The sequence below is a fragment of the Lithobates pipiens genome, unplaced genomic scaffold (assembly GCF_037356315.1).
Source record: "Lithobates pipiens isolate NorthernLeopardFrog02 unplaced genomic scaffold, aLitPip1_a1.2 Scaffold_30, whole genome shotgun sequence".
Taxonomy (NCBI): Eukaryota; Metazoa; Chordata; class Amphibia; order Anura; family Ranidae; genus Lithobates; species Lithobates pipiens.
The window spans coordinates 90,430,961-90,447,338 of record NW_027507791.1 but is presented as its reverse complement, the minus strand read 5'-3'; the positions used below and the strand labels follow the sequence as shown (position 1 = coordinate 90,447,338).

The 16,378-nt window shown below is 43.5% G+C and overlaps 1 protein-coding gene across 3 annotated transcripts in view; it reads left to right on the top strand.

Moving 5' to 3' along the window:
• Window positions 1-16,378, top strand: part of RGS6 (regulator of G protein signaling 6) — a 796,961-nt gene that overhangs the window by 717,119 nt on the left and 63,464 nt on the right. For all 3 annotated transcript variants that reach the window (XM_077464598.1, XM_077464599.1, XM_077464600.1), the window contains 4 exons: window positions 5,914-5,988; window positions 8,042-8,140; window positions 10,280-10,341; window positions 10,542-10,652. In XM_077464598.1, coding sequence (XP_077320724.1) covers window positions 5,914-5,988; window positions 8,042-8,140; window positions 10,280-10,341; window positions 10,542-10,652 — 347 coding nt within the window. The remainder of the gene's footprint in view (window positions 1-5,913; window positions 5,989-8,041; window positions 8,141-10,279; window positions 10,342-10,541; window positions 10,653-16,378) is intronic.

The following is a 16,378-nucleotide window of genomic DNA, read 5'->3' as shown; positions in this document are numbered from 1 at the left end:
GGGAGACCACTACATGTATGTGCCAAATTAGATGGAAGAAAAACTTGGATCTTGTAAGATCCCAGACTCAGAATTATGTGATAGCAAAACATCAGGTTAGTGACAGTTAGATACAGAGTGAAATGTTTTTATGTTTCTCTTTCGTTCATTGATGGACACAGCTCCATTAATCTGTAGGATTATTACGCCACCTTCAGGAGAGGACTAGGCAGAACATGTAATACATGTGAAAAACAACAGAACTGTACGGTTCCTCCCAGGGGGCGGTCCCTCTGGTTATAATCCCTCAGCCTGCTTCCTGCAGCTCAGTTTTTTCTGCCTAGTGAAGGAGAAGGACCTAGGCTCTCTGCCGGGGGATTTTTTCTGGATTTTTGCCTTTTGCGCAAGATTTAAGGATCCTGTGATCTTCTATCAACAGCTGGCTGGGTGACAGGCTGGATAATATAGATCCTTGTAGTCTCCCCAGCCTGGCCATCGAGCGTGTGCAGACCCTAGGCCGAGACATGTCCCTCAGGCTCCAGGGGCGGCCGGTGAGCGCAATGCTCCGGGGCACACATATGACCGGACTACAGATGTCTTTGTCACAGTGTGACATGGCCCACAGCCACCCTGTACTGCTCGGGTGTGGGTCTGTGATGGGATGCCTTTAGCTTGTTCAGATGGTAAGTACAGCTCTTCCTGCCTCGGCGGGATTGAGCAGCTGGGCATTTGGTTGATTAGGGAGTCCCTCTCCTTCCTTTCTTCTGTCCCTGTCCCCCCCCCTGTGGGGGATGGTGCATAACTGGGCTGTTGAGCGGTGTGTGTACCTGAGCCAGGGGCCCTCCAGGGGGCTTTGATCCTCGATTGGGGACTGCGCTGGCTGTCTGTGTCCCTGGGCTGTCTCTCTGCTGGTGTCTGTGGGCTCTGTATGTGCTGCCGCCTTAGCGCTGACTGCCACCATTATCTGTGTATATTCTCTGTGTACAGTTGCTCGTCTGCCATTTTCTGTTAGTCTCTGTGAGAAACATGGTCAGCGGCGGCCATTTTCCCTGTGATCTTTCTCTATACAAGGCACCCGGCAGCCATTTTCTTGTAACCTCAGCAAGGTTTTTCTCCATATTGCTGGCTCCTGTACCTCAGAACAGCACGTTTTTTTTGCTCTGGACACCTGGGAGCTGACACTGGGCACAGGTATCTGTAACAGCATGGCGCAGCGCTCGGTCGAGTGGTGGGGGCCCCTCAGTCTGCAGCAGCTAGGAGGGTGGCATTGAGCACCTTCACCTAAGTCCTCAAGGGTGGCAGACAGGGTGGGTCAGCATTGCATTAAAAATATTTCTTCCCCAGACCTCCCTGCAATTGCAACCGGCTCGTCTGCAAACAGTGCAGTGCCTTTGGACGCTTTGTCGGCGGTCCTTGAAATGTTTGTTGCCAGGGTGGAGGCGGTGTGCGGGTGCAAAGGCAGTAAAAAGCGGCCCCTGCCCCCCGTCCTCCGGGGAGAGTTCTGACTCAGACTCGGGCCCGCAGTGACTGGCGGCTCCTGCTCCGATGTGTCAGAGGACGCTGACCAGGACCGATCGGACAGTGAGGATGATTCCGCATTCGGGTCCACGCAAGACAAAGCACTAGTTGGAGCACTTATCACAGCTGTGTGTGATACCCTGAAAATACAGGATGCAGCAGGATCCTCTGCTGAGGTAGCGGTCCCTTTTGGGTCCTGTAAGCCAATCCGTACACCTAAGGTGTTTCCTTATCTGACTTATTTCGATAAGTTCATATACAAGGAATGGGGAAGCCCGCAATGGACCTTTTCAGTCCCAAAAAGAATGGCAGTGCGTTACCCCTTTGAGGAGAGCCTTCTTAAAAAATGGTCTGCTCCCCCAGTCATGGACCCCCCAGTATCCAGGTTAAATAAAGTAACCATGATCCCAGTAGAAGGGACTCCTGCATTTAAGGACCCTACAGACAGAAAGGCCGAGGCAATGGCCTGGTCCATGTTTATGGTAGTGGGGTCAGCGATACGACTGGTACTGGCCACAGCATTGGTATCGTAGACACTTACTGAGTGAGCAAAACTATTGCACCGTGAATTGGAGAAGCAGCATTCCTCTCCTGTCTGCGTGGAACTAGCAGACCAGTTAGTGCACGGCCTTAAGTATGTCTGTAACGCAGCCCTGGATAAACTTCCCTTGCTCTCCAGAGCATCAGTTTCAGTAGTGGTGCTGCGGCACCTGATTTGGCTGAATTGCTGGTCTGCGGACCAGGCATCTAAAAAAGCCTTGACGGATTTACCCTTTCTTGGTGAGCGCCTATTTGGAGCCTTGATGGATGACATTATTAAGAATGTCACAGGTGGGAAGAGCACTTTGCTCCCACAGTTCAGGAAGAGTAAGGAGCCACGCCGCAGGCAAGGGCCTTCATTTTTCGCTCAAAATAGGCTTTTTCGTCTGTCCAGGACTTCAGCAAAATGCTCCCAGTCGGACAGGGCGACTACTGAGGGACAGAAGTGTCCTTGGACTCGCAAGCCATCAAGCAAAAGTGCTACCGCATTAAAGTTTGCCCCATCACTCGGGGGGGGGGGTCACCTTTGGGAGTTTGCAGCCTGGTTGGCCTCTCGGCTGTCTGACCAATGGGTCTGCGAACTGATTTTATCGGGCTACAAGATAGAGTTCCTCTCTTGGCCACCAAACAGATTTTTCCCCTCCAGCATACCCTTACTCCTGACTCGCCGGGAGGCCCCGTTTGAGGCTGTAAGGGACCTGCTCAGCCGCGGGATGATAGTGCCTGTTCCAGAAATGGAAAGGTTTCAAGGATTCTATTCCAATCTGTTTGTAGTCCCCAATAAGTAAGGGGTACGTCCAATCTTGGACCTAAAATCCCTCAATTGCTTTGTGAAAGTACAGAGGTTCAGAATGGAATCATTCGCTCCATACTCACTGCACTCCATCAGGGGACTCCCTGGCATCCCTGGATATCCAGGACACGTACCTGCACATACCCATATCCCCCAGACATCAGAGGATTCTGCAATTTGCAGTAGGTTAAGACCACTACCAGTTTGTGTCTCTCCCCTTTGGCTTGGCTTCAGCACCCCGAGTCTTTACCAAGGTATTGGCTCCAATTTTGGCGATGTTTCAACAACGCGGGATCGCAATCGTGGGTTACCTAGACAATCTTCCTCTGAGAGCAGCTTTCGCCTCAGAATTAAGGGAGGATGTGGCGATCACAATGCAAACCCTGCAGAAATTTGAGTGGGTGAACCTCAAAAAATCGGTACTTGTGCCGACTCAATGCCTGGAGTACCTAGGCTTACTGCTGGACTCCGTGGAAGCGAGAGTGTTTCTCCAGACAAACTGCAGACTCTCAGAGCCACAGTATAGCTGTTGATGAACAGCAGGTGGTCGTCGCTGCGCTTCTGCATGCGAGTCTTGGGCCTCGTGATGGCCTCCTTCGAGGCAGTACTGTACGCCCAATTTCACACCAGAGTCTTGGAGAAGGAGATATTGACAAAATGGGACAAATCTTAGTTATCCCTGGATCAGCAGATTCAGGTGAGCCAGTTAGTCAGGGACTCTCTTCTCTGGTGGCTGAGATATCCAGCCCTTCGGTCCGGGAAATCGTTCCTACCGCTTCATTGGACAGTGATCACAACAGAAGCCAGCCTGACCAGCTGGAGTGGAGTACTGGCAGTACAATCGACCCAGGGCCTCTGGTTGAGGGAGGAATCCCAGTTGCCGATCAGTGTGCTCGGACTTCGAGTGATCAGACTATGCCTCTCCAGATGGTCGATGAGACTACGAGGGCGTCCGATCAGGATCCAGTCAGACAAAGCCACACCGGTGGCATATGTCAACTATCAGGGAGGAACAAGAAGCTTGGCTGCAGCACGGGAGGTCGCTCACATCCTTTGGTGGGCAGAGCGGCACGTACCGGCCCTGTCGGCCATATACATCCCGGGAGTAGTAAACTGGCAGGCGGACTATCTAAGGCGACAGATGCTGGACCCAGGAGAGTGGTCACTGCATCAGAAAGTGTTAAGGCTTCTTTGCCTGTGGTGGGGCACACCACACGTGGATCTCCTGACCTCTCAGCTCAATCAAAAGGTGCGGATGTTCTTGTCCAGGACAAGAGATCCCTGGTCGGACACGTCAGACGCATTGGTGGCTTCATGTGAGCAATACCGTCTGATTTACAACTTTCTAAAACTGTTACCACGTCTGCTCCGCAGAGTGGAGGCCTAGGGGATTCCAGTGATACTGATTGCCCCAGATTGGCCTCGTCGTCCTTGGTAAGCTGACCTGGTACGCCTGGTGGTGGATGCTGCTTGGCGGTTACCGATACGAGAAGACCTTCTGTTACAACGTCCGATACTCCATCCTGCTTTACAGTCACTGGTTTTAACGGCATGGCTGTTGAAAGCCAGGTGTTAAGGAACTGAGTTTTGTCTGACTCTGTGATTTCCCCTATGTTGAGGGCATGAAAATCTTCTTCTCGGAAGATATACCATCGTACATGGAAGGGTTATATCTCCATGCGCGAGGAGATGGGGTGGCGTCCACACACCTACTCGGTGTCCATGGTCCTGCTGTTCTTACAGCGTGGAGTAGACCAGAAGTTGGCCTTAAGCACCATTAAGGGACAGATATCAGCCCTGGCTGTCTTTTTCCAACGACCCCTGGTGTCTCACTCTTTAGTGAGCACCTTTGTACAAGGGGTCCGGCATGTAGCCCCTCCGGAGCGTCCACCCTTACTTCCGTGGAATCTGAACCTGGTGTTATTGGCGCTTCAGAAACCGCCGTTTGAGAACATCAGGGAAATCCCTTTGTTAATGCTCTCTCAGAAAGTGGTCTTTCTAGTGGCCATTACATCTGCCAAGAGGATTTCGGAACTGGTGGCCTTGTCTTGCAAGTCACCCTATCTAGTTATCCACAAGGATAAGGTGGTGTTGCGTTTGCAGACTTCTTTTCTGCCGAAGGTGGTTTAGGCTTTTCACCTCAAAGAAGACAATGTGTTACCATCTCTGTGTCCAAAACCGACACACCCTAAGGAGATGGCCCTTCATTCCCTGGACATGGTCCGGGCTCTAAGGGTATATCTGTCTGCCACGGCTCCCTTCCGGAAGTCAGATTCTCTGTTCGTTTCGGTAGCTGGTCCTAAAAAGGACTGGCTGTCTCGTTGTCCACCATTTCCAGTTGGATCAGAAAGATCGTGGTCATGGCTTACGCCTTGAAGGGGCAGGTGCCCCCTTTCCTGTCATGGCCCATTCCACCAGGGCAATTGGGACCTCTTGGGCCTTCCGACATCAAGCGTCAGTCGCTCAGGTGTGTAAGGTGGCGACTTTGTCGTCCGTTCACACTTTTACAAAGTTCTACAAAGTTGATATAAGCGCATCTTCTGATGCCTGCTTTGGCCACAAAGTTTTGTAGGCCGCCGTGTAATGTAATTTTACACTCTTCTGGTTAAGAAAAAGTTACCTTTTTGAATTCCAATGCACTCTGCTGCATATGTTGACCGCAAGTTCTGATGCGGTTGGTTCAGATGTTGACTCCCCCATAAGGGAGCACCTCTGGTTGTGGGTGAAGTTATGTTGCTGTTCCCACCACTCGTTATGGCACTGCTTGGGGACGTCCCTACAGTCAAGATTAATGGAGCTGTGTCCGTCAATGAACTTGATAAAAGGATTTTACGGTGAGAACAAAAATCCTATTTTTCAAAACAATCCCAAAAAAACACTTCATAGATAGTTTGTGTACTTTTCCATATTTTTCAGATTGTCTGTAGTGTACTTTTTAACTGTCAAGGTAACATGCTCATACATAGGCTGTTTAAGGTACTGGGTTTAAAAACTAAAAGCATAACCTTTCAAATGGAAAATTATGTGTAACTGCTTTGGATGATTAGATGTATTTTTTTCTAATGTGTTTAATGTCTCTTTAGCCTGGATGTGTAAATACAACGGAAATGGACATAAGAAAATGTCGTCGAATGAAGAATCCCCAAAAGGTCAAAAAGGTTTGTTTTACATTAGGCTCAGTACCTTATACTTTTCTTGCTTTCAAAGGGTTTAAAGAAATAAAAACAAAAACATATGATTCAAATAACAACAGTGCAACAAATCACTGTACATAGCTTTGTACTAGATGGATGAGTGCAAACAGTAAAGAGATTGCAACAAAAAAAGCAGGTAGACCAAAAAAGGAACTTCATTCTTTAAGATATTTCCACTTTTGCAATGACATTTTAGAAAAAATTGCATTTTTTAAGTGTTCCTGTTCAAGCCGCATACCTAAAAATAAAGCCAAGCTTCTAGATCTTCAACCTTGTGTTCGGACAGACAGAATTCAAATCTAGTTTACAACTGTTAATGAGATCTGCCAGCACATTATAGACAGGGTTATTATGGTAAATTATAACTCCCCAGGCCCCTCATGAACATTACACAGAAAGAAAAGCTAAGCAGCATTTTTCAGTCCTGGAGTTTTCAGAAAAGAGCATTTAAAAATCTAAGCAGCAATTTTTAACCAATCGACCTCTGGAAGGTTTCACTCCCTTCATGACCAGGGCATTATTTGCTATTCAGTATTGCACTACTTTAACTAGCAATTGCTCGACCATGCAACACTTTACCCTAATTAAATTTATTTCATCTTTTTTTCACACAAATAGAGCTTTCTATCACTACTGGGTTTTTTCGTTTTTCCTGCATAAATGAAAGAATATGTTTTTATAAAAATAATCCAGACCAGTGAGGATTATTTAGTCTCTGTGAAAGTTGTTGAGCAAGCCTTGGTTTGCACTGCATTCCTGTTCAAATCACATGCAATTCTTTGCAGTGCGATTTGAGCCCATGCATTTAGCATGGGCTCAAATCGCACCGCAGTGGTATCGGTTTCAGGTATCAGAGCATTTGCACGAGTACAAGTACTCCTGCAAATGCTTAGTATTGGCACTGATTGCACTGAATTGTGCAACCCTAACAAACACTGTATACACATTTATATGCACACGCACATACTTACACCTCTGGTGCCATGGCTGGTAGAAGGTCTCTTCCAGCCTCTTCCAGGTGTAAAAGAAAAAGTGATACGTACGTATCTAAAAATCTAAGGGGCATTATATTATATCAATTTAAATATATATTATCAAATGGTTACAGCTAGCCCATATTATAGGCTTACAGCAGCCCATATTATAGGCGTATGGCTAAATATGGGGGGGGGGGGGGGCGGGGAGGTACACGGCATAAAAAAGATTTAAAAAATAGGACTTAAAAAAATAAAGACTATCAAAAGGGATAATTGCAAACACAATCACCGGGGTTATATGTAGCATATAAGTAAAAAGAAAAAGAGGAGGGTAGTTATGGGCAGGTAATATTACAGAAAAACAGATTTGACTTCACTTAGCCACATCTGCATGTATACATGAAAAAAGAGATTGCGGGCTGAAAATATTCAAGTGCCGCCTATATCGATCGGACTTTGTAGGCTCAATATGGGAGAACACATAAATAAATTCTATAAAATATATATTTATTCAAAAAAGTATTACAATTCATAGATAAAATATAGGCATAAACTGCCTCTGCAAGATCCAGATGTTGACAAAATCAAAATCATATGCCCCACCTTAGGTACCAGAAATAATAAATAAGTTGTATATACAGCAAGATATGGTTGTACATACAGTACAGAAATCTGTATATATCCGGTAGTCAGATCAACAGGTCAACGCAGATTCTTTGTGGTGCATTTGGTGCTATTGGGTGCCTTTGAAAATGAAAAGCACCACACTGCACCGCACCTCACCGCATAGAATGAGTTACTATGCTTCACAGTAAAGTGTGGTAAAACACTCCTTTTGCAATATGTTACCACAGGACAAAGGTGTAAATCTGTTTATAAAGATAGCAAAAACTATGCATGCTTAACCATATGGGGACCTGTAGAAGTCACAGATAATCACAAGAAACTCCAGGACAATTTCTTTGTATAGTTGGGTATGGAATTTTTATAAACACTTGTTCTTTTCGTCATCCTCATTGTTGTCCTATGTGTTTCTCCAGTCAGTATATGGGGTATCAGAAGATTCTCAGTCACAGAGCCCAGTCCACATGGCATCCCACGTGATTAGGAAAACGACAAAAGATGACCTACGAAAACAGGTTGGTAGTTCTTCGGAAATTACAACTGCTTTGCTTAAGACTGTAAGTGAGGGAGAACAAATGCCTAAAAGGTACAGAGATGGGATTATCATATTATGGAAAACAAAATGTGTTTGAAAATGTGTTTTACCTCTGCGCTTCATTTAAGTGGAATTACCATTATGTTGAAAAATTACAGCATGTAAAGGGAGTATGAAAAAAGTGAATTAATGTCTGTTAGCAATGTTGCAGAAATCAGGGCATGTATTTTTGGGGCCACAGTAATGAAGGCAAGATAATTCCATGATACCTTTTTGTGACAAACCAGTTTTGTCCCTCTCCTCTTTGCAGAAGTTAACCAAATTATTTATGCTGCATGGGGTGTACTGAACCCCACATCGCTTTTTTTTTATGACCTAATACATATGTTGTGGAGATGCCCAAAGCTATTCCAATATTGAAGAGGGTTTTGGATGCTAGTAGTCGTATTTTTCAAACTAATATTACATTTTAGCCACTAACTTGTATCTACGGGTTGAAAGATGAGAAAGATGGTGCAGTGAATATTCGCATAACCGTTACCAGATTTCTCTTCTTAGCACATAAACCCATAACCCAAACGTGTATCTCTTCCTCTCTGCCAACCATTGAAATGTGTATATTCCCAAAATATCAGTGCACTAGGACTAAAAAGTCCCTTAAACAGTAGAAATGAACCCCAGCTGCTGGATTACCTCTGCTCCTTAACAGAAAGATATATACAGGTGCATCTCATAAAATTAGAATATCATCAAAAGGTTCATTTATTTCAGTAATTCAATTCAAAAAGAGAAACTCAGATATTTTACATAGATGTGTTACACTCAGAGTAATATATTTCAAGCCTTTCTTTCTTTTACCATTGATGATTATGGCTTACAGCTAGTGAAAACCCAAAATTTTGTATCTCATAAAAATAGAATATTACATAACAGCAATAAAAAAAGGATTTTTAGTACATAAATGTTGGCTTACTGAAAAGTATGTCCATGTACAGTATGGTATGCACTTACTTGGTTGGGACTCCTTTTGCATGAATTACTGCATCAATGCAGCGTGGCATGGAAGCGATCAGCCAGCCTGTGGCGCTGCTGAGGTGTTATGGAAGTCCAGGTTGCTTTAACAGCAGCCTTCAGCTCATCTACATTGTTGGGTCTGGTGTCTCTCTTCCTCTTGACAATACCCCACAGATTCTCTATGGGGTTTAGGTCCGGTGAGTTTGCTGGCCAATCAAGCACAGTAATACCATGATCATTAAACCAGGTATTTGTACTTTTGGCAGTGTGGGCATGTGCCAAGTCCTGCTGGAAAATGAAATCAGCATCTCTATAAAGCTGGTCAGCAGAGGGAAGCATGTTTTTTTTGTGTTATGTAATATTCAAATTTTCTGATCTCATCAAAATTAAAAGAAATAAATGCTTGAAATAAATCACTCTGTGTGTAACGCATCTATATAAAATATAGGAGCTTCACTTTGTGTATTGAATTACTGAAATAAATTAACTTTTTGATGCTATTCTAATTTTATAAGATGCACCTGTACATTCAATAGTCAGCGCTTAGAAAATATCAATTGCCCTTAAAAATTCAGCAAAATGTTCTCACAATAGTCTTCGCCAAATAAAATGAGAGCATCCTCATTCATAAATCAGAATAAATACATCCATGAAAAATAAGATGCATCCTGAGGGATGACTGTCAGCCTGCAAAGTGCAGGTAGCTCTATAATGGATTTATTGGCATACAAGGTTGCAGGAGGCATTTAAAAATAACCATAAGTGGTTTATTGGATATCTATAGCACACCAGTGACTAGAGCTGATAGTTTTACCAGGCTATAATTATTTATCCAATGCCCGAAGACATGCGTGGTACTAGTTTTTTCTTCAGGATGCATACATACTCACATTCCTAGTAAAGTATGTATGTTTTCTGTTCTTTCCTAAATTTTTTTATTTCTTTATTGAAGAAATGTTTGGTGTTCAGATTGTTCCCTAGTATCCAAACATCATCTGATGTCCGTGGGAACCTTTACACAGATATTTATTTATGATAAGATACATTTAAAATTTTAAATATATAAATAATGGCATGAATTGATGTTAAGTTATTCTCTTTGCAGATTCATTTTCTGAATGTTCAGATAGATCGGCATTGTTTAAAAATGTCCAAAGTAGCTGACAGGTAAGTTAACAAAGTAAACTGTGTTATATAAGGAGAAAAGTTCCATGACTGTATAACAGTGTACCAACTATACAAAATATTTTTTTAATTATTAAAATGCTATAAACTATGTTAACACTGTATTATCCTCATTGCATTATAATCATCTTCCTTTCATGTAAGATTTGGCTTATTATTTCTACAATTTTTCCTTTCTACAGCTTTATTGCTTACTCCGAACAATATAATGAATACGATCCTTTCCTTACCCCAGCTGATCCTTCTAATCCATGGATAAGTGATGACAGCATTTTCTGGGATTTAGAAATAAGGTATAGTGTACAAACATCATTCAGTTGAACTTTGGGCTACAGAAGAGAACAGTTAAAGAATAAAATAGGTCAAAAACTAAAATTCAATATGTGATAGAACTTAGTAGACTGTAAAACATATCTGTCTTTGTTTGTAATGTAAATGTCAGGATACAGAGAAATATACCTGCTCCCCCTCCAGCTTGTCAGCTTCTTTCACTGTGCGGGCAACGCAGCTTCCTCACTTTCCAAATGGTTCCATTGTCCTCTTTTGTGTTATGCTGTTATTTAAGGAACTCCATGCGTTGCCGTGACATCATTGGGGGGGCGTTGCTTAATTTCCTTAGGAAGCCCTAGCGTGTCAGTCATCTTTGAAGACACTCCAAGGCTTTGCTCACTTCTCACGCTCGGCCTGCCTAAGCCTTGCCTATGTCACTGCCAATTGCCCACTGAATCATGAGAACTGAAGTTTCCTGTGGGAGATGCAGATGCTAGCATAGTGGAAGGCAACAACATTCTAGCTCTGCGAAACTCCTCCCACCATCACTATCAGGATCCAGCAACGGAGACACAGATGGGGGGGGGGGGGATTAGAGCAAGCAGATGGGTGTATGCTGAGGTAATTATGATTTTATTTATATTTATTAAAATGTGGCACTTTTCACAAGCTTTATTCACAGTACAATAAAATATGTAAGCTGCCTTTAGTTGCACTTTAAGCTGTATTCACACAGGAACAGACAGCTGCCAGAGCGCTTTACCTCTCCAGCAGCTGTCTGTTCCAGACTGCAGAAGAGGGCAGTGCAATTCATTACATCACACATAGATCCAATTTTTTTTTGTATTTGAACAAACTTTATTTAAAGTGTACAAAAGTACATTTCATTCAAGTCGCTAAACAGCAGCGGGATACGTTGCAGTGTGAATAGAACACACAGGAAACAATTGTTTTCGGTGTGTCCTTGTGGTGACAGGCATTTTACAATGCAGTGTGAATTAGTCCTCAAATTATATGCATGCATTGTTTGATGCCTGCATTGCAATGCAGAAGTCTGTTTTAGTAACCTTTGAGCACTGTTACTTTAACTGGTGTGAAAGTAAATAGTACTGCAGAAGAATGTTCAGTTTGTTGAGAAAAAGAAGGTCATCAAAAATTCAGTTATATACATTTGATTTTAGAAAACTTTATTGCAGATACCTACTTGATTCTATTATGTAGGTATTAAGCTATGCCATTGCAGTACACTAAATGTTAAATGGGGGGACCTGTTTTCATATCACCTGTTTACACATTGCGGGTGATGCTATATTTTACTCCAAAGGCTACTTTCCGTATAAATTAACCTCCACCTCTTTACAGATATTTGGGGCAAGAAGTGAGCCATGGGAAAGCATTATAGAACAACAACCAATTAATCAATGTGTCATATCTTGAAACTATTATGGGATTGGAGCATTGTTGACTAGTCAAAAATGTTGTTATAAAATGCTGAGGGAATTTTCTACTAGTTCCTGGCTTCATTCAATTGCTTTATGGCCAAAGGCTGTTTTATACAAAGACCCCCTCTGTAAGACCCCATGCACACTATACAACTTTTATTATCTGATATCCTTTGGATTTACCAAAACCAGCAAGGGCCTGCCAGATTGCATACAAATTGAAAGTGTTTAGGTTTGACCTCATATTATATGGTTTTGGTAAATCTAAAGGCAAAAAATCTACAGTGAATTGTTTAGTGTGTATCCAGCTTAAGTTTACGTTGTGGTGGACAATTTTGAAATATATGTTGAAATATAGCGAATTTACATCCCAGCTTGTCAGGTTGAAATAAAATGCCAGCTTTTCATTAATAGCAGCATGCCATTACTAAAGAGGTTGACCTCCTCTGTTTATTTTAAAGCCAAAAAATTGGGAACATATGTAGTTAACTTAACACCACTCTTTGCCACCTTCATAATGGTAACATATTTTTTTCAACATACTCCTCTTTTTGATAAATACTGTGATGAGCAAAGTACAAAAACAACTGAACTCAAAGTTCAGCAAAGCAAGGATTATTGAAACTTGAGCCCCCTGCCCGCGGACCCCGACAACCAACGGCCAGGGTTGTCGGGAAGAGGCCCTTGTCCTCATCAACATGGGGACAAGGTGCTTTGGGGTGGGGGGGCCACGCGGCCCCCCCTTCCCCAAGGCACCCCCCATGTTGAGGGCACGCGGCCTGGTACGGCTCAGGAGGGGGGGGGGGCGCTCGCTCGCCCCCCTTTCCTGGCCGGCCGGGTAGCGTGCTCGGACAAGGGTCTGTTGTGGACTTGGGGGGACCCCCACGCCGATTTTTTTCGGCGTTGGGGTTCCCCTTTAAGTCCATACAAGGCGGCGGGGTCAGCGACGTCTGCTTCGCGGGCCCCGCCTACCTGGAGACGCGCTCGAAATGAGCGGACTTTCCTCCGCGTGTGTGGGCGAGTCCGTTCATTTCAAAAGTAGGGCGGATTGTATGGCGGACTTAGTCCGCCGTATTAGTCCGCTCAAAAAGTGCCGTGTGTGGGCAAGTCCGTTCATTCAAAAGTTGAACGGACTGTCTGTCGGATTGTCTAACGAACTTAGTTGGGCAGACAATCCGCCCGTGTGTACGCGGCCTGAGAGACACTTTGTTTACTGAATTAGCAAAGGGGGTTATTTACGAAAGGCAAATCCACTTTGCACTACAAGTGCAAACTACAAGTGCAAAGTGCACTTGAAATTGCACTGAAAGTGCACTTGGAAGTGCAGTCACTGTAAATCTGAGGGGTAGATCTGAAATGAGGGGAAGCTGTGCTGATTTTATTATCCAATCATGTGCAAGCTAAAATGCTGTTTTTTATTTTGCTTGCATGTCCCCCTTGGATCTACAGTGACTGCACTTCCAAGTGCACTTTCAGTGCAATTTCAAGTACACTTTGCACTTGCAGTTTGCACTTGTAGATACATTAATAGTATATTGGTACATAGGAGAGCTGGATTTTAGGGGGAAAAAAGGCAAACTTTGCCTTTAATCATAAGGTTATATTTATATTGTTTGTGGTCATATATATTGTTTATATTAATTGATGTATTGTGTTTAAATAAAAGCAACATGTGGATGATTTAAAGCGGAGGTCCACCCTAAAGTGGACCTTCCGCTCATCGGAACCCTCCCCCCCCTCCGGCGCCACAATTGGCACCTTTCAGGGGGAGGGGGGTGCAGGTACCTGTACAGTACAGGTATCTGCACCCACTTCCGGGATAGCTCTCTGCGGAAAGGGGCGTAGATTACGAAAGTCCCGCGCTGCCTGCTGGGAAACACACAGCTCCCAGAGGCAGCGGGTCCATCCTTATTGCACAGCGCGACTCGCGCATGCGCAGTAGGGAACCGGGAAATGAAGCCGAAAGGCTCCACTTCCTGATTCCCATACCCAAGATGGCGGCGGCAGCACCCGAGAGACGATCGAGAGATCTTCGGGTGCCGACATCGCGGGCGCGCTGGACAGGTAAGTGTCACTATTTTAAAAGTCAGCAGCTGCAGTATTTGTAGCTGCTGGTTTAAAAAAAAAAAAAAACGCGGATTCCCGGCGGACTCCCGCTTTAATTTATAACTTTATATATTGTTTATATATTTCTATGCATTTTGTATTATTACAAGCACAACACATTTATTTATCCAGATAACTAGAATAAACACCACACTGGGAGGGGAGCTAGCTCTCAATTTGAAATGTTTCCATTCCAAAACAAAAAATTCCACATCCGAAAAAGTATGAATGAGGCAGTATTATTTCATTATTATTATTATTATTATTATTATTATTATAATACAAGAGCACAATTACAGTACAGTTCAATACAGAAGCGACAGGAGGACCCTGCATGTAGAGCTTACATTCTAAAAGGAAGTGGTGGTGGTACAAAAGGTAACAGATGTGCGGAATGATTTGATGCGGTTGGCTCGGGGACAGTTGTTAGGTGGGTGTGGGATAGGTTTCTCTGAATAAGTGAGTTTTCAGGGATCTCCTAAAGGTGAACAGGTTAGGGGCTGATTGGATATACCAGGGCAGGGAGTTTCAGAGAATGGGAGATGCTCTGGAGAAGTCTTGAAGGTGAGCATGATAGGAGGTAATAAGGGAGCTAAAGAGCAGGAGGTCCTGGGAGGAGCGGAGGGGATGATTAGAGCAATATCTGCAGATGAGGTTAGTGATGTAGCTGGGGGCGATGTTGTGGATGGCCTTGTATGTTGTGGTTAGCATTTTGAATTTTATACGGTGGAGTAGGGAAAGCCGGTGAATTATAACCTACGCTGGAACACAGCTACGATATGACTCAGGGGCAAACACTGGGACAAACCCATAGAACTCAGAAGAGAATAATACCAATATTCATGTGACATATGGACGACCGTGTGTTGATACAATTTCCAATATTAACCCGAATGGAATCTATATCAATCTATTGAACTTGCTGTTCTTAAGGCGAGCACCAGCTGGGCATCTCCATCTGTCCTGAGGGATTCTTCTGGTGCAGGATTGCTGTGTGGCTGTTCAGAGACCTGGCTTCTTCCCCAATCTGCTTACTTAGACTGATAGAGTTAACTTCTCCGATGAGGTATAAGCATATTTTTTACACTGAATTGGTAGTTTTCTTGTAAAAAAAAAAAAAACTATGAGTACCTGGTCTAAATTTTGAGGCTAATATAGTCCATTTGGGTTAATATAGAAATTGTAGCAGCACATAGTGGTCTCTATTTGACATAAGAAAATGTCGGCATTATCCGCTTCTGTGTTTGCTCCTTGGGTTTGTCCCGGCACTCACCCCTGAGTCATATTGTAGCTTTGTTTCAGTCTAGGTTATAATTATGAAATAATATTCCTGAGCAAGCTGAATTTTCTGTCCAGGATATGTGTTGAGTTGAGAACCAGCTCCACTCCCACTTTTGTGTTTATTCTAGGTATCTGATTTTCTGCTATGATTGATCATAATAACTACATTTAGGTTAAAATTATACTCAAAAAGATAACATTGAGACTGGGAATGGGATTGAACTCTCTTGAATTAGGATGCTGAACATTGAATTTTTAATGTTAACATAGGTGTTTTTATTATATCATCAGGATATTTTATGGATATGCAAATAAATATTGGATTTTAAACTATATGAGTTTTCGGGTACCATAAAAGTCCTAGTTTCTTGTACTTTCTGTTAGGATACTATTGATTTGATCCCAGGTTTGTAACTGGATCCAGGTCTTGTACTCCCTACGGCTTACATCAGCAATCCGGAAACAGATTTTTCCTATTGCTCCTGGGATAAGACAGGAGATGCCTCCTGATCCCACCTCTTTTTGCTCTCACAATCAAACCTTTTATCCTAGGTCATCCACCAACATAACTACATACAATGGATCAAGGCGGGAGGTTATCTAGCGGCCTTGTATGAAACCCTATATCAGGCCAATTACTTAAAACTGTTGACTTACCTGAGTTCCTTATTGACCTCTTGGGATAAACATAATATGACTGGGAAGGATCGTGGCCATCAAGCTGACATTGTTGCCTATATTTTTGTACTATGCTTCTGTTTTGCCAATCTCCTTCCCATTCTACCATATTTGAGGGTTGAAAAGACAGGTCTTAAAATTTGTCTGGAAGAGTACCTCTCCACTGTAGGCCAAAATAATTTTACATAGACCTTAATCATAGGATGGGGCTTTGCCTCCACTGTTCCCACTGCCACTGCACA